The 24,340-nt window shown below is 42.6% G+C and overlaps 2 protein-coding genes across 3 annotated transcripts; both read left to right on the top strand.

Annotated features, from left to right (window-relative positions):
- Nucleotides 1-441: 441 nt before the first annotated feature.
- On the top strand, nt 442-3,872 carry LOC128459049 (transmembrane protein 238). Its single transcript, XM_053444152.1, has one exon. It carries the CDS (start codon nt 776-778, stop codon nt 1,412-1,414), a length of 639 nt encoding a protein of 212 aa, XP_053300127.1. The 5' UTR covers nt 442-775; the 3' UTR covers nt 1,415-3,872.
- Nucleotides 3,873-7,080: 3,208 nt separating this feature from the next.
- On the top strand, nt 7,081-22,645 carry foxk2b (forkhead box K2b). 2 transcript variants are annotated; one of them, XM_053443902.1, is made up of 9 exons: nt 7,081-7,577; nt 12,993-13,187; nt 16,013-16,166; nt 17,331-17,477; nt 17,579-17,772; nt 18,308-18,510; nt 18,681-18,926; nt 19,527-19,727; nt 20,674-22,645. In XM_053443902.1, exons 1-9 carry the CDS (start codon nt 7,285-7,287, stop codon nt 20,877-20,879), a joined length of 1,839 nt encoding a protein of 612 aa, XP_053299877.1. In that variant the 5' UTR covers nt 7,081-7,284; the 3' UTR covers nt 20,880-22,645. The 2 variants fall into 2 exon arrangements, with proteins under 2 accessions (XP_053299877.1, XP_053299878.1); XM_053443903.1 differs by lacking the exon at nt 7,081-7,577 and adding an exon at nt 8,150-8,387.
- The last annotated feature ends 1,695 nt before the right edge of the window (nt 22,646-24,340 follow it).

Raw genomic sequence — 24,340 nt, 5'->3', positions numbered from 1 at the left:
GTAGTTATGCATTTATTTATCCATATATTTATGTATTTATTTATTTATACTTAAGTCATGTATCGCCCTCCATAAAGGGATTATCTTGTCCTATGTTCTAAAAGATAACTGAGCATTTTTAGGTTTGGGACTGATGGTCAGAAAAAGTAAAACATTTGAATGTAGGGCCAGAAGAATTTAGAGATGAATCACAATCAATAGAAAGGCTAAAATAAAAAAAGAAAGATGAGGACTTTCCTCAGTTGCTTTATGTGAAAACAAATCACTCTGCCCATATTAAGGACATTCTACTGTGGGAGGATGAACAAGCAGAAAACGTAATCAGACAAAAAGCTCACACAAACATGTTGATTCAGGCTCATCACATGGTTTGTATGTCAATCCATCAGGTTCGAAGAGGTGGAGCTCCAATAGTTGCCTCAAATGAGGTAGTGAGTCAGCTCTCTGTTTGCATGTGTAGCTCTGTTGTTGGTCTATAAACAAAGAAGATAAAAACTCAGGAGAGAGACGCTAAGTCATGCATGTCGTCCTGCAGGCTAGAATCTGACTGCCAAATTCAAATTCCGCGCAGCTCCTGGGCTCATTTGCATTATGGGAACCAAGGCGCATTATTGTGTGATATTGGACGGTGCAGTGACAGTTCAGAGGTGGAAGCTGCCTGATCTAGTGAGGTGTGTGTGTCCGTGTGTGTCTGTGCGCAGGGGAGCCACCTGAGGAGACGTTTGTTTATCCAGTCTTTAAGGTGGGGCGTTCTCCCCAGGTGTGCAGGTACAGGATGAAGCATCCTCCCGTTATTCACGCGTCAAGAGCCTCAGCTCTCCACGTCTTCACCATGGACCTGATCCGGTACGTGGGCAGCTGCGTGCCTTCCTTCTTGATGGCCATCGTTTTCGACGTCATCGGCCTTGTTGTGCTTTTCGTCGGGATATTCGCCAACGTGAGCCTCGACGGCCGCTTCTACGGCGACTTCTTGATCTACACGGGCTCCCTGGTGATATTCTTCAGCCTGGGCTTCTGGGTCATGTGGTACGTGGGCAACGTGCAGGTGCCCGGGGACTACGACGGCTGGGACCAGAGGAACAGCGTCGTGGAGCGGCTGGCGAGTAAGATCTCCAAGAGGATGAGCCAGAAATCGAGACACGTGAAGTGCGTGGAGGACGCAGACTCCGAGAGCGAGGTGGGGCCGACCTCTCCACGCAAAGCCAGCAGGGTGACCTGGGGCAAAAACTCAGCCTACCACAACGAAGGCTATGATGACTCGCTGGAGTCCTCCACTTTCGAGAATAAAGAGGAGAAAAAAGGAGATGGACAAGGACAAGAAGAGGGTAAAGTAGAAAAAGAACCAACAGAGGAAGAAGGAGAAAAAGGACAAGACGAGGAAGAAGGAGAAAAGGGAGAAGAACAGGAGATCTGAGCCGCTGCCTCTCTGAATAAGTAGCTTCATTTCAAATTGGGACGGTTTTCTGGTCATATATATTAAAACATTAAGCTGCAGCCCTTCACAGCCTTAGACAACCATCTTTACATGTTTCAGTCAAAATAAGAGGTTTAGTCTGACTGACATGTCTATTTCGGCAGGCCCGGATACAAGAATTATCCAAATCCCAGGTAGCAGGCAGCATCCTGGGGCCCCAGAGTCATAAAAGCCCCCAAAGTGTCAAGGTTTGTGTAGAGGCTATTAGTTTGTGGTTATTTTGTTTATTTATTTGCCCCTTCAGCACTTTAGAATCTCATGGAACCTTGAGGCATCACCTGTATTTACGTTTTATAGAAGGGTCTCAAGTTAGAGTCAAGTTTTAGGTCATTTATCATTTCAGTTTTGAGCTTGTAAGTATAATGTAAGTGTATTTAGTCAAGTTAAGTCAGTGAACTGACATCTAAATGGTAACTATGGGGGGTGGGGGGGGGTCTAATTTGGTTAGCACGGCCCATGATATATATAGAGACAAGTCTAAAAAACATTAGCTTAGCTTAAACTCCCCCTAAGCTCCTAAAATATAATTTTGCTGCTGGCTGTGAAACGTACTGGACAAATGTTCCTGTCCGCAGATTCCTCCATTACTTCAACTTCAATTTATTTATTCTTTTTCACAAAGGCTTTGTCGCATCTGCAAAAAATGCATGTGACATACCTTACACAAGTTGTAGCTGCAACCAGAAAGAGGTAGGTAGAGTTGTGCAAACACACACATACTGGTCAGACTGGTTTGTCTCTCGGTGTTGGTTAAACAAACCGGGAACTCCTCAGCAGAGGATCTCATGTGACCTGGGAACATGTGTATCTTATGGAATGTTTTGACTGATTTCCATATGTTTAGATGCTTAGATTCATGGCACACCTTATGCAAAATGTCAGCTCTGCCACGTGAAATGTCAATTCACCTGTGCTGTGTACACCTGCTGTAACTACAGGCATTCAGGACAGGGAAGCGGAGACAGATTGCAGCAGCAGGACAGGTCAAACAAGGGAAGATTCCATTACGTGCGTTTCCTCTTTTTGCCGGCAAGTCCCTCCACAGTAGGCAGGGTTATTGTAGTGATGCATGGGCCAGGGATTGCTCATGTTTAGTGAAGGCTTCAGTGCAGCGTATCCACCCTGTGAAGTTAAATATCACGGGTAAACATACACATGGGTAAATCGATGGGAGTGATGTCAAGAGGAGGCTTTGAAACATCTGATAAAAGATGAAACACACTGATGCAGTGCTGGAATCACTTAATTTTCATTAGCTGAATAAAATAATCCAAGGGTTAGGGGTTGGGGGAGGACGGCAAATTAATTATATCAAGCTTATAACTGTGTAAAGACAACCTCGATGGCAGATGATTATGAAATATACGTGCATAAATCTGTCACGCGGGTTTCAGACAGCGGTCTGATGTGTCACATCAATGACAAGAAAGGGGCCAAACAGGTCAGGCCTGCATAGGAATGAAGACGGACTGTGAGTTTCTCAGCTGTTAAAGAGCTTCACAACCTTTTGTTGTGCCTGGAGACCTGACTTGCCACTGAACTATGATAGAAATGCAAAGGTGTGCTGCTGGTTAAAGACAATGATCCACAGGACAAGAAAGTCACTTCTACACAGAGACTCACTCCTGTCAGACCTTGAGACGACAGCCACTCGTCCTTTTTCTCTCGCTCGGCTGCGGCGATGGAGCAGAGGGGGTGCGTCAAGTTCTTCATAGCGCTGGCCTTGTTTCTGGACATCGCCGGCCTCATCCTCTTCTTCGTGGGGATCTTTGCGCCGTTGAGTTTCTGGGACTTTTTCGTGCTGTCCGGGCCCCTGCTGATCTTCCTCAGCCTGATCCCCTGGATATTCTGGTACACGGGGCAGATCACCGTGTCCGAGGAGGAACTCAACCTGATCAAACACGACATACTGTGACCGAAGCGTGACAGGAGTCGGACCGAGCGGAAGAGACCGGACTCCTTCAAACGTGAGGATGAGGAGGGAGCTGGCAGGCGGGACTGAAGCACAAGGGTGTTCGTCTCTGGCTCTCTGAACCCCGGGAGGTTTCGCCTCAGTGGAGGATATATGATTAATTCAAATCCAAACGCAACCTGGAACACATTTGAATAATCCTAGCAGATAAAACAAACTTTATTCCACACTTTGACTTCAGGGTAAAAACATGTCGCCATGTTGAGTGTGGACAGCACTGTTGGAGTGGAAAATGTGTTTCTCAGCACTTTTGGCCGGAGGAGGAAGCTTTTTAAAGATTGCACCATGATGACACTGTTTGCCTTATTTATGTGCTTGTTGTCATCTTTGTACTGTCGTAAATTATATTTATGTTTGAACGTGTCTCTTGTTCCTGTAGGACGGATACAATTCTAAAATATCTGACTAAACATGGTTTCAAACGACTGTTGTTGTGTTCTTTGTGCGGCTGCACCTCATTAGAAAAAGTAGCCAAACAGGCAATGTGGGTTTTGGCCCTGTTTTTTTTTTTGTATGATCCACGCAGCGCAGAGACTGACAACGAAAGCAAACACATACACTAAAGTACTGAGCTCAGCAGAAAGCTAGAAAGCCCTGTATGTGCAGAAGGGTCTGGCCAATTAGCAGTTCTCCCTTCAGAAAGGTTTTGGATTTGGGCTTTGGTTTGTTCACCACAACATCCAGTGAAGAGAGTGAAACTAATACTCCTCCACGCCTGAATCTTCCCAGCCGTAATCAGCACTTAAGGCAGCATTAGCTCCCTCAGACATGGAGAGTGTTATTAATGTGCGCATTTGGTTCCTGCCCCAGAGGAGAAGGAGGAAATGGAGGAGAGGCGTAATGCGTCTCTCTCTCCCTGCAAAGAGATGGAAACCCTGCTGCTTGGAGCCTTCTCCACCCCCATGGGACACCGCCCTCCCTCCCTGTTATACTGAAATCCACAAGTTGACTTGGTGGTACATGTCATTATGATCTCTAATCACAACAGTCCCTCATGTGAAATACGCAGATTATCAGATGTTTTATTTTGGCAGATCGATCCTGACTTGCTCTAAATCTAATAAAACTTGAAGCTTCCTAAAGCCTACTCTTCCGTGGGCGACAGTGCAAAAAGATATTAGGGTCATAAATCCCAGTCATGTGGTTTGGAAGAGCTTCGATTAATAGTTGATTCCCATTAACTGTGCCACAGAGGTCGCTGCTCTTCCTGGAACTAATAGACTCGACTGTCACCAGCGGAGAAATAAGAGGCCGCCACAAGACAAACACACAGAAAGTACAATAAGTTACGCACGTAGATAAAGTAAATCTGTAAATGTCTCTTTCAGATCTGGGCTCTATTAAATCATCTGTATATGTACTGTCAGCTGAGATGTGTAAAATCAAAAATACCCTCAAAGCACTTACTTAAAACAATCAAATGTGTATGAATGTATTATTAAACATCGGGCCCATCCTAGCAACTTGTGTTATTAATAAGTCTATAGATGCTGGTAAAACGTGGCTGTGGGTGTGTCAGTGTGTGTTTTGGCAGGCGATGCAGTGATGCTGCTCTCTGTCCAGGCTAAAAGCCTGAAACGGCCAGTGAGTTCATGCTGTCATCTATGGAGGGTTGTGACGGTGCATGTCTCCCTCCAGTGGTTGAGATGAGGTTGGAAGTTGATGCAGGTGGATTTTAGAGGTCATTCAACTCTCCAGTTCAACCAGCAGGTGGAAAAAGTAAAACCATAACAACTGTGTATTCATCCCTGTTAAAATCTAACTTCAGGGTTTGTATTTTTTTTTTTTACATCTCAACAGACCTCTTTTCAAAGCTCTAATGCACCACCATTAAAAGTCATATTCCTGTCTATTCATTGCAAACACATCCATCAAATGTCTTCATCGAAATACGTCAACCAGACTACATCTATAAAAGCTTTTTAAGTTACACATGCAATGAAGCTACACAACAGATTTTTTTTTTGCTGTTAATGATTATTAATGTACATATCCAGTACAGAAAATGTTAATCGTTTTATGCCCACATGACAGGAAGACTTATCAGATTGTCACTGAATGTCACTGTACTCAATCAAACATAATGGATGGGATGTTTCATTGAGAACGATTTTCTGTTTTGGCATCAGGTGTGTAATAAAAAAATTAACATCAACAATCAGAAAATAAAACAAAGAAAAAACAAACAATAAGAATAAATGTCTAAAGCCTGTCACAAACTGTTTTGCATAGTGTGGTCGTTTTCCAGAATTGGAGCAGGCATCTTTAATCTTCAGGCCTGCAGCCACAGTAAATATTGAAAATAATCCGTATTATTCTGCCAAGTATTTTACTCAATTTATGTATCAGTTATACCTAATACAATACAAGCAGAACACACCACAACTTCCCAAAGCCTCAGGCAACATCCTCAATTTGTTTGTAACTAACAGTACGCAATAAAGATATGATCATTTACATTAATGTAAAAACAGAGAAAGGCTGGGAGCCACCATCAAAGACACGTCTGCTTGATACATATTTAAATGAACAAACACACATTGCTTGTAGATATTGTTGTTTTTGTCCATTATAATAATACAAAGAGGTAATTTAAGATCGGTAGAGATTTCACAACCCCAGAGCTGCAAGAACAATCATCTTCTCAGATATTCTCTTCTTGTATTGGAATCCTCTTCATTATTTCCATAGAGAGGAGACAATGATACAAATAAGACCCCTTTTCCTCTTCTAATTATATGTAGTACCTTTAATGTATCGTGATTGACTATCAACTCTTATCATATTTATCAAACTCGAAATCTTTTCTAGTCGATCAAGTTAAAAAACAATGATTCTGCATCCTGTTATTGCCTGACCAATACTCATCCTTTTGGTCTGACGTGTTATCTTCCATCAGTTGTTACGCACGCGCACTGCCCACGGACTGTGTTTACAAACAAGTGGCCTACAGATGGCGGGGTCGCTCAGTCTGACGATAACAACAAGGCCAAAGCACAGCACGGCACGGGAGTGAAAACCTGCAGCCCCGCACCTCCCCTGATAACATGGAGTTTTATTTGTGTGTGTGTGTGTGTGTGTGTGTGTGTTTGTGTCAGGACAACGTGGTTTGTTTGTGTTGATTCGAGATCAGTTACGATGATAACTTGAACCATTACAAACCAACGAGGTGCTGCAGAGGGGGCCGCGCGGAACGCCCGGCGTGGATTCTGTAGTGGAGCTGGCGCAGCACCGCGGCTCTGCGATGCTGCGACGTGGACACTGACGGGAGCGGAAAACCCGCCAACTGCTTCAATGCACGTGGTCGATTCCCGTTTTCGATTCGTGATTAATCCGTGATGCCGACGCGCGGGCCGCGGATTATCGATCATATTTGACAGCAGCGATGAATGTTATAGATTGCACGTGTAAACCGCTTGATCCGCTCCCTGTTCTACACCCGCACCACTTCTTCCGCCTCTCCCAGTAGCGTATGCGCGTATTACTGCGCACCAACCGACCTTGAATCTGTCCTCACATACATTCGGACCTCTGATTGGTCGCAGTGTGGGCGCTGCAGCCGCTTCCTCCCCTCTCATTGGTGGAGAGCGCTGTCAGTCGGGAGATCTCCGCCCGCTGCTCCTTTCGGTTGGATCGCTCCGCTACTCTTTCTCTCGGCGGTGGGTCGGAGCCGCGGTCCCTGGCCTCGCATGATCCCCTCCAAACTCCCGGTTTCAATTCGATGCCCCGCCTGTAGCTTCGCTCCATCTCCACGCCACTGAAGGGCTGCAGTCCGGCGTCCGTACCCCGGTGTCTTATTTATCCCACCATTTGTTTCTTTAGGGATTTAAAGCCGAACATGGCCGTGGTGAGCGGATCGTCTGGGCCGGTTGCCCGGCTCGAGGGCCGTGAATTCGAATACATGATGAAAAAGCGCTCGGTGACCATCGGCCGCAACTCGTCCCAGGGCTCCGTGGACGTGAGCATGGGCCACTCCAGCTTCATCTCCCGCAGGCACCTGGAGATATTCACCGCCAGCGACGACGGCACCGGCGGCGGCGATTTTTACCTGAGGTGTCTCGGTAAAAACGGGGTGTTTGTAGACGGAGTGTTCCTAAGACGGGGCGCCCCTCCTCTGCAGCTTCCACGAATGTAAGTCCCCCTCCATCCTTGGTGAACATGTGGATGCGGCGCTAGTAGCCGGGCAGCTAAAGTGAACAGTCAACAACATTGACTTAGCGCAGGCTAGCAGGGTCGAGAGCACCACGTGTTTTAGCATGTTAGCAAGAACCCCGCATCCTGTTCGAATAGCCATTTTCTTTGTTGACATTCCTGTTAGCAACAGTGTTAATTAGCCGCCTGCCTTCATTCCACATCCCCCCTCCCGTGGTTAACTCGGCGTTAGCCGCATTCCACGGTGTCTGTGTCGGGGCCGGTTAGCACGAACAGCTAGCTCACAGCCAGCTCACAGCCATGGGGGGGAGACGTGTGTGTGTTTATTCTTCAGCCACATGGACACTGTGGAGTCAGACATGTTGTGGTCGCCGGGCTGTAAACATTCATTGCGGCAGTGCAAACATGAGACCTAGCTGTTAGCCGTAGCGTCCCGATAGTTGTGAATGGAGCTCCCCACGACCCCTAAACGTAAACAAACCCGGCCCGTCCCCGCCCTGCCGGCTCACAGCAGCAGATCCTGCGGGACCTTTGGCCTCGTCTGAAAACAGCCGGAGTCATGCTAGCCAGTGTTTTTAATCAATAACCTGCTAACATTAAACGTCAATGGACGACATGAGCCCAGAGGTTCATTTTAACACCAAACTCCGACTCATCTCTGAAGGAGTTGGGAGGTTTCTGGGCCACGTTGAGCAGGTCTAAACCTGCACCGCCACTGGTTCACTTGTTGATGGTGTGCTTGTGGGCTGCTTCTCAACAAGCAGGAATCCACCCCGATACTGCTATACGGTACTGTACTAAATGATGCTGCTGTATACTATGCGGAGTTGTTACACGTGGTACTGGCAGTATGTGCTGCTTGCTTTGGATGTAGGCCATGTTGGAGTGGCTGCTTTGGATAAGGTTACAGATGAAAATAAATGAAGTAAATATAAGCTGGAGTCTTCCAAGTATTAAGTATTACTGGAATTATAATTAAGTCATCACAGCTTCTTGCAAACTGTGAAGGACACTTATCAGGATTATTTGGGGCAATATTATAGATAAAATGATTTAGACAATCAAAATAAATGAATATATGATTGCCAACCAATATCTGCTTTCAACCTTTTTATTATTTTGGAAAAGTGTGCTATTTGATAGCGTCACCGAAGGCTTTTCTGACTTTTGTAAGAGTAATGACTCAATACTACTCATAGTTTCACCTGTACACCAGAACGGAAACGCTTCCTATTTGACAATTTCGGCGATTTTTTGTTTTTTCGTCTTGAACTGTTTCATGAACTAAACAAAAACAAGGGAAAGTGTAGTCTAACACGTAAACAAGTGAACATTACACTGTCAAATTCGAATTATTGTCAAAGTAATTTGAACAACTGTCAGAGGCGGGTAAAGACAGTCTAAACTGAAAACAAACTGGTTTTCTCTCTTTCTCCTTAGACCTTTATTTGGGTTTTTGGCACAAAGAAAGTGGTTCGAGATGATTCTCTAAAGTGGCCTGTGATGTGGACAAACCTCCAGCCTCTGCCAACAGTGGCCACACTCCCCCCTCCTGCTCTGTGCTATTGTGCAATCCCTCAATGTGAAACCACTTTTTATACTTCACAACAAAAAGGCTTGTTTTTACTACTCTCTGAGCTGCTCCTCATTAACGTTATAACACATTGTACGCCGATCAATGCATTTCATTGTATGCACACTGTTTGGAACAAGGAAGGAGCAGCAGTGGTTTCAGGTGTTCTTATTGATCCGGCCAACTGCCTATAAAGAGCTTTTAATCAGCATTATTTAAAATGCTGCTCTGGGGAAGATGCTACCTCCTAGCATGGGCTCACATGCTGTACTGTAACCCTCGAGCGAGTGAAGACACTTTAATGACCCTCATTGTCGCGATGAAGACGGGTTCAGCTAAGGCAGCAGATTGGCGGCATGAGAGAAATCGCAGAGCTGTGGCCCAGGGGACAGGTCGGTTGTATTCCAGGGATTCCTCGTTGGTGATGTAAACAGACAGAACAGAGAATAACACCTCCCTCCCATTCTTCCTGGTTTCATCCCACACCCATAAATTGTGTCCGAGCTGGTCCTCTTCCTGTCTTTGCTGTCTTCTTGTGTTTACATTCTTTTTTGTTGTGTTTTTGCAGCGAGTGTGGGAGGAGAGAATCAAGTGAAAGTTCAGTTGAACAAGACCGGTTTGTTGCCGTTGTAACAGGAGTGTAGCAACCGTGTGTGTGGCATTTAGCCCTCATTAGTCATACGAGAGGAATAAAGTGGGTTAATGAAGGGCTTTCTGTGAATGCGTGCACAGGGGGGGTGCTGAACAATATATATACACACAACCTGCCTCAGTCTCACACAGACAATTAACAATTTACAATCATGAATGAAGTTTTGCATATACATTCAGTGGACGGTGAAGCAGGGCATGTAACAGGCTGCAAACCTAGATACGTATTTTGACCACATGTTTCCTAATGTATATCAGGAAGCTCCCATATATATTTATACAAAGCTCTATAACACAGATTTATCAAGCAGTTTGACTAGTTTGAATCCTCCAATTAACAATTACATTTTTTATTATCTGCTTGTTTTTCTGATTTATTTTAGTATGAATTGTTTAACTGTCGGAAGTAATTTCGAAACAAAACCAGTTGCTTGATCATTTTCTCAAAATCTAGTTATAAGTTTACATCATCCGTAGACCATGGTGTAGATAAGTGTTGTTCTGACCTGAGAGTCTCATCAGCCTAAGATACTGAAGTTATATTTTAATGATTTGCCACCTGCATACAGAAACTAGCAAACAGAATGTTTGATAATCTCTGTCGTATTGTAATATGGATTTCAACTATTAGTAATATTTGTAACTGGCATTTGAAGGAAAAGCCTCACTGGTCAATCAGAGAAACGCAGCAGATTTTTACATTTGATAAAGTGGAAACAGTTTTGTAATTTTTTACCTAAAAATGTCTAACAATCAAATGCTTAACAATATAGTTAAAAATTGGATCAGATTAATTCAATAATGATCCACTAACATTTTAATTGTATTAATTTAAGAGTTTTAAGGGACATGGAGTGTGATTGGATAAGTCATCTACTTTAAGTCATGTACTAATAATTTCTCAGTTTTCTAAAAATGTACAGACTAAATCTTTAATTGATCAATCGTTAACAAATAATCTTAAGGTGTGAGCCAGTTGTATGGGTATAGCCTTTATATCCACTACAAATTTGTTGAAATGTTTTATTAGCACATATTTGGCGATTGGGGGATTGAGACTCAGTCTTAAGCCACAAATTCTCTGAACCTAAAACAATGCTCAGCCAACATTAACGCATTGTGCCCATGTGATATGCTCTCACATTATAATATTTCTGAAGCTTACTATTCCCATGTAAGATTTCTTTACTAATGTTTAACTGGCTTTGAGAGCTTGGGTCTATGTTTATATCCTTGAAAGCAGAATGAAGCGCAGGAACGAATACAAAGGAGCAGCGTTGCTTTTGATATTTTAGTATTTATTGCTATATTTAGATATCATTGTCCCCACTCTGTCACTACTGCACAGTCTCTAGATATTGAGGGATGCTATGATGTTATTTAAAGCTTGTGTATAACTTTAAAGGATCCACAGAGAAGTCTCTACCCTTCCTGAAAGGGTGCTCGGAGGGCACATGCATAATGAAAGTGTCTCCCCTCACCAGTCTGGCTCCAGGAAGTGTTTCAGTCTCCTCCTGTGAGCAGCAAAGCTAATTTGAGATGTAAGTGTCAGGGATACAGTTCTTTCAGCAGATGCCAGCTCTGTGAGAACTTGGCAAAAAAACAGAAGTGCAGTGTCTGCCACCCTGCAACTAACTGAGAAGCAATGTGTCAGACAACCTAATCCCAACCCTGATTTTAAATAACGTTCCTGATATAACATTTCCATAAACAGATTCCCTTAATCCCTCAGATATAAATGTGTACATAAACCAATGATGTTCTTCTTCTTGTCAAACCTAAAATATTTTTATTACAAGAATTCCAAACTTAAAATGTGCTCATTTTCTGTTGGCAGCCTATCATTCCTGAGTCCATTTTGTTGTTTTTTATGTTTAAATTCCCGTAGATGCCAAATGAAAATTGAGAAATATTCAGCCATTGAAACACCAGTGATACTTTTCTATGTGTCGAACAATAAATGTCAATGGTTCAGACCTGTTCCATTAAAATTCAACAGGGATCCAGTTGGTTCAAGGTACTGACGTCATCTAACGTGTTGAATCCAACAAGTGTGAACACATCATTGTCACGTTTGTCAGTGCAGCACTACAGCTCACTGGTTTTCTTTGTTTTGTGTCTTTGGAAGCAGTAATTCCAGATTCTGTTTAAACACTGCCTTAACAGACCATAGTTCAATTCAGCAAGAAGGCCTCCTGCATTTAAATGATAATGGAGCAGGTCCTCACTCTATTTTCTGCTGTGTTGAAAGTCATGTTGGCAGGAAAAGCTCAACAGAAAGTAGATAAAACAGTGAAATAAGTGTCACAGGTTTGACTATCACTAGTGGGTGCGGAAGTAACAGAATGGCTTCAACTATTGGTTTTTTAAATGTATTATTCAACCACTGAAGTTAGTTTAATTATCATCTCTATATCTGAGCCCTACAGATAAGGGGTTTTGGGGGTTGGTGTTAATACTGAAATGAGACTGTAAAAAAATACTTAATTGCAGCATGATATTTTACAATTAACCATCAACCTTATTTGATGTTTTTTCATTTCCACAAACATAAAAACAGCTGTTGTCTAGAGCCTATTGTGACTTTACAATGATTTAAAACACACAAATGCGGCCTCTTGACACGAGGAGCTGGAAAGTCGTAAATATTTAAAAGAGGTACTTGATCAGTCGCCAATTAATTCAGTTCATTAAAATGGTTGGTTCTCTGTTGACTTATATGGACAGATATAGCAATCAGCTAATACCTACTGAGAAGTATCGCACATTTTCCACTGAGGTATATTTTCCTATTGATATGTCTTATATTTGACTCACAACTGCAACAACTGTCAAATTCAGCGATGTCCTCCTCTGAGGCAACCACTCCCTTTGCAAACAAGTGCATATCAGCAGCCATTTCATTCTAAACTCCAGTTCTCTGCAGTGTATTAATGCTTCATGAAGTCATTGCATCAGTATTCAAATTTAATTAACTCACACATTGTCTCAGGCAAAGAATCGGCCAACAGTTCTTCCCCAGCCGGGCTTTATGTTATCAAGTTATCAAGATCTCACAATTCACCTTAATTTGAAATGCTGTTCAAGTTCATTGGAAATATCTCTGCATGCCCCAGCTCCCGGGGTTCTTCATTTTTTTGAAATCCTGTCTTATTTTTGTTTTTTTGCAGGTGCACTTTCAGATTCCCCAGCACAAACATCAAGATCACGTTCACAGCTCTGTCCACTGGAAAGAAGGTGAAGCGCGAAGCTCCAGAGTCCCCAGTGAAACCAGTGCAGCCGCTGATCTCCCCACTGACTATCAACATTCCAGACAACATCGCTCACCTTATGAGCCCCCTGCCGTCGCCGACTGGCACCCTCAGGTACTTGCTACTGTCGATGATGCATTCACTGACCTACAGCTGGCAACTTGCCTGCCGTTGCATTTATTTCATATTGTGTTGAAAAAAAACGTCTTTCGGATGAGGGTTGATCATTCAGCAAATAATGTGTTTGTGACAAATGTTGGACATGTCAGTTATCCTAAAGTGAAGCCACACAATCAGGAACACCTCCTGGTGGCTAACTGCAGTATACATGTAGTTCGTAAACATCGGCTCCTCCATGTTAGCAGATGTTAAATAGACCACATTAAATCACTGTGATGTTTGTTCAAGTGTTCATCTCTCTGATGAACACTTGAAGTTAGTTTTTTACAAATGTTTTGTTGACATATAAAATGGGTGAAGCATCACGATTGACAGCTGAGTCTTACTTCCTGATTGGTCGAATGTGGGTATCGGTGTGAACACGATCCCACAGCTCCACATCACAATCTTTACTGCGAAGTCTGGCTCTAAATATCCAGGATATTTTGACTTAAGTTTCGCATCATCAATCTTTATTTAGTCTATGGTCGAGGGAGCATATTGTCAGGAGCACGACTCTGCTTACAAATTGAATCACTCATTCTCATACTCTGACTCCAAATGATGTCAAACGTGCCAGTTGGAAGCGTCTGTGTACAGGATCATTTGGCCTAATTTTTGGGGGGATCAGTGGGACGAAGTTGAGACGTAGTGTCCATCTCTATTAAGTCTTTGATCAAACCACCGCAAAACAATTTATTACTAGGGCTGTGAAATGATTAAAATTTTTAATCAAATTAATCACAGGTTTCTATGGATTAATCATGATTAATCACATTACCGATTTTTTCGGAATATTTTTGTGAAAACAACATTTATGACATTTAACTTTTCTTTTGTGCTGCAACTCAGCAGTTCTTCAGCAGTTATCATTGCTTTTCCATATGGAACATTAATATAATCTTCATCCTAAACAGAATTCGGGTTCCTTAGCCATTGTGTGGTTGAATAAAACTTTTTTTTTTTAAATTAAACAGAAATTATTTGAGCTTCTTAGCCATAGGATGGTTGACATTTTTTATATTTTTTGTCACACAACCATTAACCACACCATGATACAATCTAATGCCTCTAAAGGCCCTCTTAGCTACTCGGTCTTTAGCCAGTTGGTGAGGCAAACTAACTTGTTCAAATTCTCTGACAGTAAAGCTGACCGCTTCTTTTGCACAATGTGTCCGGCGAGTGAGTCTGGTTTGGCGCATTCCACTTGAACGCCCCTCGCCTACCAACACATGCTTCGCGTTGCGGTGGTTAGGCGCGTATTGCTACGTCGAAACGATAACTTCGTGTGCATATCACCTTGGTTTTACTGAATGTTCGATCTTTGTTTTTTTGGAACACGATCTTCCCGTCCAGAAGGTCCTCAGGTTCATCAGAATTATCCATGTTGTTTGTTTGTTTGAATGGCAGTTGCCGTCTGACTGCATTAGAGCGGCGACTAGTGCAGAGGCGGCGGAATTGGAAGGTCCTTCTGCACATGCGTTAAATGCGTTAAAAAAAAAAAAAGAATTAATCCTGTAATTTAATCATAACGCGTTAACGCGTTATTTTTCACAGCTCTATTTATTACATTTGACTATTAATTTACTTGGCTCAATCCATACATTTGATGAGACTAGGGGGGTAGATGCAGTTTAAATTCAACAACAGTTCATCTTACGTGTCAATTAAATCCAGATAAAGCAAAACAACAGAATCAGAGCTGTTACTTTTACCTTCCACAGGGAACATAAACTTTCAAACCTATCGTATTGCCTCCTAATGAAGCTTAAGTTTAGCCTGGTCTAAGTTTAGCACTTCCTTCTGTCAGTGCTATAAGCCTACAGTTTTCCAATCCCAGTTCAGTGTATGGTCGTGAGCGAAGTCCCTGCCACACCTCCACTGGGTGACCTTGAGTCGCAAGCTGACCTTAACATGGGCCCTATGCGATGATCAGCTTAGGCTTAGGTCACAGACTGCAGGGCTCAGAGAAGGCGACACCGCCATCAGTCCTAGATCCTCTCAGCCGGCTCGGCTTCAAACCAACCAGCTTTGTTCTTCCATACACGTGTCCCTTGTTGGTTTAATGATAAAGTGTGTTTCCCGTTTACAAACAAACAATTGAGGTAATGAAAAGGGACAGCAGCTGTTGTACATGTGAGAGTCCAGAGCTGCTGCATCTCACTGTTTGTTTGGTTTGACAACACCTCCAAAGTCCCCTGAGAACCAACACACACATATAATGGGAAGCACATTACCCATATTTAAATATCCTCATCCCCTGGATAATAAACCTTTTTACTGGATAATCACACTTGATTCACGTTTGAATGTGTTGTTGCTTTGGACCTGATTGTGGCTCCTGAAGTGACTGCAGTATTTTCAGTATTTTCAGTCTTTCTGGGAGGTGATTTGCATAGACGTCGGCCAAAAGCGTATCACTGCAGCACAGACTGCGGCTGAGCCGGGCCAGGAAACGTAAACTATGCTCCTCATGGGGAAAAGCCAGGCTTGTTATATTTAAGCAGCTTCATGATGAGGGCTTATCAGAGTGCTTTCGTTGTGGTTTCTTGGATAAACAATTGTATATAAAGGCTTCGAGTGACATAAGTTAAAATAAACAAGTTTTATAGTGAGAAGACTCAAATGGCACAGATTGTGCCAAAGCTGACCTGCGGAGATGACTATCTACATATCTCTACTAAATCTCTTACTGTGCTCCACTTAATTTAGAATAGTGTTACCTGAGTTTAAATTGAGTCAATGTCTTGGCAGCTCATAGTCTTGTTGTCTCCCTGCAGTGCTGCTAACTCGTGCCCCTCCAGCCCGCGGGGCGCAGGCTCTTCAGGCTACAGGATGGGCGGTCGCATGGTCAGCTCTGCAGAGCTGCAGCTTATGAACGATAACTCCCAGCCTGAGAACGACAAAGACGCCTCCGGAGGGGACAGTCCCAAGGTGAGATCAATACCAATCACTAATTCCCCAAAGCATTAACATCTCAATCAATCGGTGACACTAGATCTGTATTGCTCATATTCACAAGTCACAATTGGTTTCATAGGACATCCTCTGCCCTTATTTCACTGTGGAGCCTGATTTCAGTTCAGCTTGTTGTTGACACACTCCCGCAGAGCTGTGTTTACTTTTTCAAAAAGAACATTACACTCACTCTGCTTTTAAACATGTTCTTGAATTTAATAATTTACCTTTCAGATGCAGTCTGTTGCTCACAGGATATATTACACACATCACTAGCTGGAACTTTTTCATACCCTAATATGCACAGTTCCTCCAAAGGTTCCTGCAGTTGAAACAAAGGTGTTAATTATTAATCGATGATGTCGGATCATGAATCCCAATCGTTCAGGTCACCTAAACCCTGATGTCCTGACTCTGCATCACATTACATCTCGTCTTGTTGTTCTTTTTCTATGTGTTTAAATAAGTGTCTCTTGAGCAAATCACACCAACACAAAGTAAACTTCAATACTGTACTTGTCCAAAGTCCTGATTAGATTTTTATTGTTAATGTGCAAAGTGAGTGCAGGGAGGGAGGACATGTGGCATGGTAATACAGTGCTAAACAATAGTACAATACCCACCATAAACATATACAGCCTATATTTGTTTGTTCCCTTTTGCTATGGTGACATTTGTCAGACATAATTTAATCAAGGTAAAGTTTACTTGATGGAAGTTGTATTATTTTATATGTCTGACCTACTTATTACAAAATTGGTGAAGATTTATTGATAGCCGCATTATTTGTTTGCCAGAATATAAAAAATATATTTAAAAAACTCCCATTCTGTTTTTGAAATAATTTTGAAACAAGTTAATTTGTCAATTGTGTAAAAATGTCTCATTCGGCGCTAAATAATGTAACGTTAAAGTTATCGATTCTTATCTCAGTCATCTGCAAACTGCAGTGCATTAAATGGATCCTGTTGGATCAGCGTGACCAGGAGGATCTCTCACCTTCTGTTGCAGCCATTATTCTCTTTCCTTTGACAATTATACACGTTATATCGTTAGAAGGTAACATGAAGACATTTTGATTATTGTCCAACATTTGACCAGTGTAACTCAAGAAATGTGTTTTTCATTTCTGCTCCACAGGATGACTCCAAGCCTCCGTACTCCTATGCACAGCTGATTGTCCAGGCCATAACTCTGGCTCAGGACAAGCAGCTCACACTAAACGGAATCTACAATCATATCACAAAGAACTATCCTTACTACAGGACTGCAGACAAGGGCTGGCAGGTGAGTTAAAGCCTCATGTACTCAAACCTCAGAGTAAGAGTCACGAAAGTTATCTATCTCACTGTAACGTCCTCACCACTTGAACCTTTTCTCTGTCGCAGAACTCGATTCGCCACAATCTGTCCTTGAACCGTTATTTCATCAAAGTGGCGCGGTCGCAGGAAGAACCTGGCAAAGGCTCATTCTGGAGGATAGACCCGTCCTCAGAGGGCAAGCTGATAGAACAGGCCTTCAGGAAACGAAGGCCCCGGGGCGTCCCCTGCTTCAGGACCCCCCACGGACCCCTCTCCTCCAGGTCTGCCTTCATCACCCCATTGTACACTTTTGCTATGATTTAACATCTCGAATGTAGAATGAAACTCCAGACTAAAAACAGTTTATGTACTTATAGTCAACATGTAGTTACACATGAGTCATCAACACAACAATCCTACATTTATCTCACCCACACATTTGAGTTTTAGGGGGTGTTAAACATTTCTTATACTAATGCATATGTAAAAAAAAATTCAGTTATTCGTAAGATGTCATTACCAAACTTGCATGACAAATTATTGTATGATATTATGATATATTTACTTAAAAAACTTATATAAAACAAAAACATTAATACACATCTTATCATCATTATATATACTGATAAATACGTTTTTATCTTGGCAAACATGAGGCAGATACTGATTGGAAGTTGTCCCTTATGACGTATAGATTTTTCACAATAGGCTGCAGAGTTTATGATCATTTTTTAAGAACATCATTTAATTCATATGTCTGTCAAGCATTTTCTGATCTGTAAATTGAATTTGACGTTGACATTTTTCTTGTCTCAGGAGTGCACCAGTGTCTCCCAATCACTCGGGGGTGCTCTCCGCTCACTCCAGTGGCGTCCAAACCCCCGACAGCCTATCACGAGAGGGCTCACCGGTTCCGCTGGAGTTGGAGACCCCCTCTGCTCCCACCCCGGTGTCCGCCGCTGCAGTCCAGCCCAAACTGGCAATCATCCAGGAAGCACGCTTTGCACAAAACACAACAGGTAGATTCAGTAACTATGTAATATGGTTGGCGATGATTTTCGTTTTCTCTATAGACTCTGAAGGAACATTTCACCTGTTAAAGTTTAAATGTAAAACAGCCTGTGTATCTGACACATTGAAATAAAACGGCTGCGAAGAGTTCATCTCACACCACGCTCTCCTGTTCCAGGCTCGCCTGTCAACAACCAGCCGGTACTCATAGCAGTCCAGCGCCAGTTACCTCAAACCATCAAGCCAATGACCTACACCATGGCATCCCCAGTGAGCACCAGCAACTCTCAGCCTGTGGTCCAGACTGTCCACGTCCTACAGCAGATCCCGGCAGGGTCCCTGAACCCCGCCACCATCATCACCCAGCCAGCCACCATCATCAAGGGTGGGACGCAGGAGAACGGAGAGCGCACCGAGGTCAAAGGTGAGTCATCGAACAGCACTTGGCAACATTTCTTAATGCATCACTACTTATCTTGAATTTGTTGTCATCGGAACTAGGTTTAATGCCATGAAGAAGTAAATAGCATAATCATTTTCTTAATTTGAAAAACTATTTTATCAAATTGTAATTATGGCCACCTCACAATATATTTAATATGATTTATTCTGTACACATGTCTTTTGATGCACGTATCTCCTTGGTTCATATGTTAAGGCTCATGCCTTTCTAACCAACTGGTTTATGAACATTGGGAAATGCAAGTTTAATGATTCGTGGGTTGAGAATGTCCTTGTGGTGGTTAAAGCCTAAAAGTGCTGATAGAGAAAACGTTGCTGTGTGTCAAAACTCTTTCAAACTTTGTACAATGAGAATCAAGGTCAAGTCTCACAGGCATTAGTGTTTACTTGTAAAATAGTGTGTTTACTTTTTATTTAATATTTCCCATTACAGAAACAAAATTAAGAAGATCTTAAATTTCGGCTATAGACTCCCTGGTGTTAACCAGATAGTGGAGTCCAGCGTTCATCGTCACTTCTGTCGTCGTTCACTGACACATTTAAATGTTTTTGGTCTTGTCAGTCAAAGTTGAGACGGTTCCAACCATCACCTCTATAGGCGGCTCCAGTCGCATCATTCAGAGCTCCCAGTCAGCCACAGCCCTGCAGACCGTTACCATAGTGCAGCAGGCCCCCTTGGGTCATCACCAGCTGCCCATCAAGGCAATCACACAAAACGGAACCCACAGCGTCACCACTGCCATCCAGGGACCCACCAGCTCAGGTGAGACACCAGGGCTGCATGAAACCGGTGGGGCTGTTGTTGTTTTCCTGCATTATGATCTTTAAATGTTCCAAGGCGTAGGAAACAAAATGCGTCTCCTTGAAAGTAAATCGGGAAGATAAATGAAATGTGTTTCTTATAGCTCAAAACGAAACTGAAGTTGAATTTGATTAATATTTTTGGATCGATGTTAGTAATTTGAAGTGAGACGTGTGATCTGCTCATCAGCATCTCCCGGACGTGAAGTGGAAGGACTCAGTGTAGCCAGGGGAGACATTGTGGCTGTTATTATATATTCAAACTGCATCTCAATTTTATAAGTGTGCATTACATTAAGAAGTATCATGTCTACTAAACGTATTACTGTATTTGAAGTCATAACAAGTTTATTTCATGATACAATTTGAATGGGTACATAATTAACAATAATAAGGACTTATTATAGATTAATCAGCTAATCATTCCCTTTAATAATCAATGAATTGCTGTGTTTAGTAACTGTCACAAAGGTTATGTCTGGAATCAGATTTGTTTGAGGATTTTAGCTTGAAAAGTGAGTGAAATATACTAATATTCTGATTAGAATCAGCTTAAAAGGCCACATAGAAAATGAAAACTGACAGGTCTAGCTGCTCCTCTGCAGACAGTTTTTTTTATAATAGGTCTGTTACTGCAGCAAATGAATGAGAAATTGCTTCTAAGTTTGATAATTTCTGTGTTAACTAAACACGCAGTCAAGTTCACCACCAGATTTGACAGTCGTGTTTATGGTCGACAGTTAACACTTTCTGCCTCCGCTAAAGAAACGTCTTTATTATCCTGAACTCGCAGCAGCGGAGCCAAACCACATGTCCCACAGGCCTGCTGCTTCCAGATGTTGGTTAACCACTGATCCAGCAGCGACACTGAACTACTCCATCTCTCTCTTCCTCCCCTTCCTGTTTAGCCCCGGCTGTGGCGAGCCCCCTCCACCTGCTGGCGGACCACGCCTCCGCCTCGGCCTCCCTCCCCACCAAACGCCAGAACGGGGATCAGCTGGCCAGCGAACAGCCGGACGCCAAGCGTGTCAAAGTGGAGGACGAGGCGGCCTCGGCCGTCGCAGCAGACTCGGACTCGTCGGCAGCTAACAACCATGGAAGCCATCCCAACTAGTCTGCACCACCACATGCACCACACAACCCCACCACCACCACCACCACCACTGTCTCCTCCCCCCTCCATTGTTTCTCCCTTTCTCGTCTCCCCTTCCCCGTCGTTTTGTTTTGTTTCTCCTGCTTCTACCACTGACTCCAGAGGTGCCAAATGGAGAGGATTCTTTTCATTTTCAGTTTGACTTCTGTTCTGGAGCGTCAAAAAGAATATAGATATGTCCACCCGTTACAGACTTGAATGTGGGTTGAGAACAAAAAAATACAGAAACGGGACAAAGAACTCAAAGGTGCCCCCTGTGAGCCACTGAAACAGGAGAGTGATGAAACCAAGACCACAGGAAGCCTTAACAACAATTAACCCTTCAGAGCTGACCTTTGACTGAGCTCGGGCTGGACGCCACCTGTCTGTCGCATCTACCTCAGAGCAGATAGGAGACTCCAGCGGAGACCACACCCCCCCAGTCTGCGACCAACCGAGAACGTCGAGCATTTAATGGTTAAAAAATAACGGTCAACTCATTTAGAAAGGAATCAACTCGGAGCCAATATTCCTGAAACTCTGGCAGCTAGCCTCTCACAATACTGACCTTCCTTTATTCCAGCTGTATGTAGATATGCAGTATTTTGTTTTTCAAAATGTGGAGCATAGGATTTTTTTTAAATGTATTTTCACCTCTCTAGATAAGTAATAATTTAATTAAAGGAAGAGTAAAAAACGGTGAAGTCGGTGACATTTCGGTAACCAAGTTAGAAATCTCACTTTTTCTATTATTAGCATTATGTGGAATTCATTTTTTTCTGTTCAGTGAAACGATGTAATAGTTTTCGTAATATTTGTTTCTTTCCCCCTCGTTCTGACATATCCATATAATACCTACATATTTTAATACTTGCACAGATAACCGATATAAGAATATGAATTCTCCATGTGTAGTTCCAGATGATGACCTTGCATGTATTCGATGGAGAAGTTGAACAGAGGAAAAAAAGAAAAAAAAAGACCTGCTTTGTCCAAACCAGACCTGCACTTGATGAAATGTTTGTGTTTTACTTTCCTTCCTTTTCTTTAGTTTTTTTGTTTTGTTTTCCTCCCACCACCACCCTCCCTCTCCTCCTCCTCCCTCTCCTCACCTGCTCCCGGCCGTGTTGACATTGTGGTGTTGGCAGACCCTACCCCAGCTCCTCCACCCCCCCTTCATTTGCTCAATTATTTCACTCTGCTCTGGCGACCCGGGGAGTCTGTTTTCTGACTGTACACGTTCCAAACAAAGGTAAAATGGAAAAAAAATTGATGTTTGTTCTGCTTCAGTGGAGAAATGCTTTTTTTTTTCTTTTTCTTTTTTTTTTAATAAATTAATTTAAAGCCCATTTCTGCATCTGTTGCTTGAATATGAGCACCGTATGTAGTGGTTGTATTTCCTAATGTTTCCACCAGGGAGCATTAGAGGACTGTTTTAAAGCTCTCAGGTGGTAAATAAGCAGTGGGTTTACCTTAACACAAGATGGCTGCATCAGCACAGTCAAAGAGTAATAGAAGAGAGCAAACAAAAGTTAAATATTTCATCCATCATTTTGCTTACAAATGTCACCATTCTGTGTTTTTTTTTCATACCCAGTTTTTCCAAACATGCGTCTCCAATTCTCCGTTTGAAGAATTCCGTGATATACTATGTTGTACGACACCTCTCCTGCTATTTATGATGAATAAACCATTCAAGAAAACAGTGGATGATTTAAAAGGAAATGATTAAAACTGAAATGTGGATATCCAGTGTGTTAAAGGTGCAGTGTGTACAATTGAGGAGAAAGGGATCCATTTGCAAAAATTGATTATATAATAATACCAGTGATGTTTTCACTAGTGTGTTTCATCTGAATCGTAGGAAATGTTTTCTTTACCCTAGAATGAGCCCTTTAGGAGCAGGTCTGCCGCCATGTTTTTAACAGAAGCCCACATAGGACAAAACTAAACCCCTTTGGTTTTTTTATGACAACCTTAAGGCTACCACAGGTCCTCTTTCATATTTGGAAATCGACATGCACAGTGGGAGTCAGTAGGGCGCCCCCCTGGACGTAAAGGTTTGCACAATATTTAAGAATACAAATCTGATCTATTTAAGAATGTTAAAGCTTTTCTAAGCTAACGCTATCAACAGAAGTTACAAAGCGCTTCACAAGGAAATAAGAGATGGATACAACGTCATAATGTTTTTAAGACACTTTCTAAAAATGTCTCTTAACTTTGACTTCAATTTATCACGCTCTGTAATGAAGGGCTTTAGAGCGTCATCTACAGGACGGGCCTTTGTGTGTTTTAAGATAGAAAATGTCCTCCAGCTGCTGAAGGCCTTAGAGGTGGCGTTTAAATGCTCTGATGGTTCGGTATGTGCATGTGTGGGGGTTTCTGTCGGGGGGGGACATACAGCCACCCGGGGACGGTAAAACAATTTCCCAGTTTGCACCCTGCAGAGTTCCTGCATTCCTGCTTTTGTGCTGGAGGAGCTAAATAAAGTTGCTGGGTTGAAGGTGCTTCCTCCCGTCGGCCTCTCTCATTGACCGCTCCAACATCCACGCCACACAGCTGCAAAAAGATGTGCTGAGGTGCACGTTTGTTCACTTTGTAAGATGCTCGGTACATCCAGGAATTTTTTTAATTAAAAATGTGTTCAGTACATATTGAAAAGATATAGACGCATACGACACAGTGCAGGGGAAGGCAGAAAACAAAGAAGGTTTGTTCTAAAGCCTCTACCTAAATATTGTTAAAGTAAATGACATTTAAAGCCTATAAAAAGCTTGAAGGTCAAGGTCAAGCAAAATTTTGATCAGAAATGAAAGGATTGCCCATCATATCATGGCACGTGAGAAGTGATGTCATGAAAAAGGGAGAGTACTCAGCCCTGCCATAGTGAAAAAGTTGCTAGTATTTATTTGGATTTAAAATTTGGCTCAGTAACAATCAATAACACACCAAATGTATCAATATAGCATCTTTCAGATAAAGGGCTTTACAGGTGATTGATAAAACATAGGATATTAAAAACTGAATTAGAAATTAGTTCAGATTCACAGTCAGATTTAGAGACCAAAACAATCAATAGTACAAGAGACAGCACTAAAATAAAGAGAATGTAGAAAAAGATAAATAACAAAGGTCAAAATAAATAATACAAAATGAAACACCACATGACAGCCAGTAAGTAACATTCTGGTTTCTCTCCACCAGATGGCGCCTGTTTGCTCTCAAACTTTTCAGAATTAGGCGAGTTATGTAACATCGGACGGGTTTGGTGGGTTGATGTTGATTGTCTGACTTGTTGCTGCAGACTCTGTATGTAAACACACACGCACACACACACACACACACACACACACACACACACGTACACACTGAGTAAATATGCGTCACACGCTGACGCCTGCTGTCACACCACATGTTGATAGACACCTACAGTCTATGAT

This window comes from Pleuronectes platessa, chromosome 16, assembly GCF_947347685.1.
Source record: "Pleuronectes platessa chromosome 16, fPlePla1.1, whole genome shotgun sequence".
NCBI classification, from domain to species: domain Eukaryota; kingdom Metazoa; phylum Chordata; class Actinopteri; order Pleuronectiformes; family Pleuronectidae; genus Pleuronectes; species Pleuronectes platessa.
Note: the sequence above shows the minus strand (reverse complement) of the source record. Positions and strands in the feature narration are given on the sequence as shown.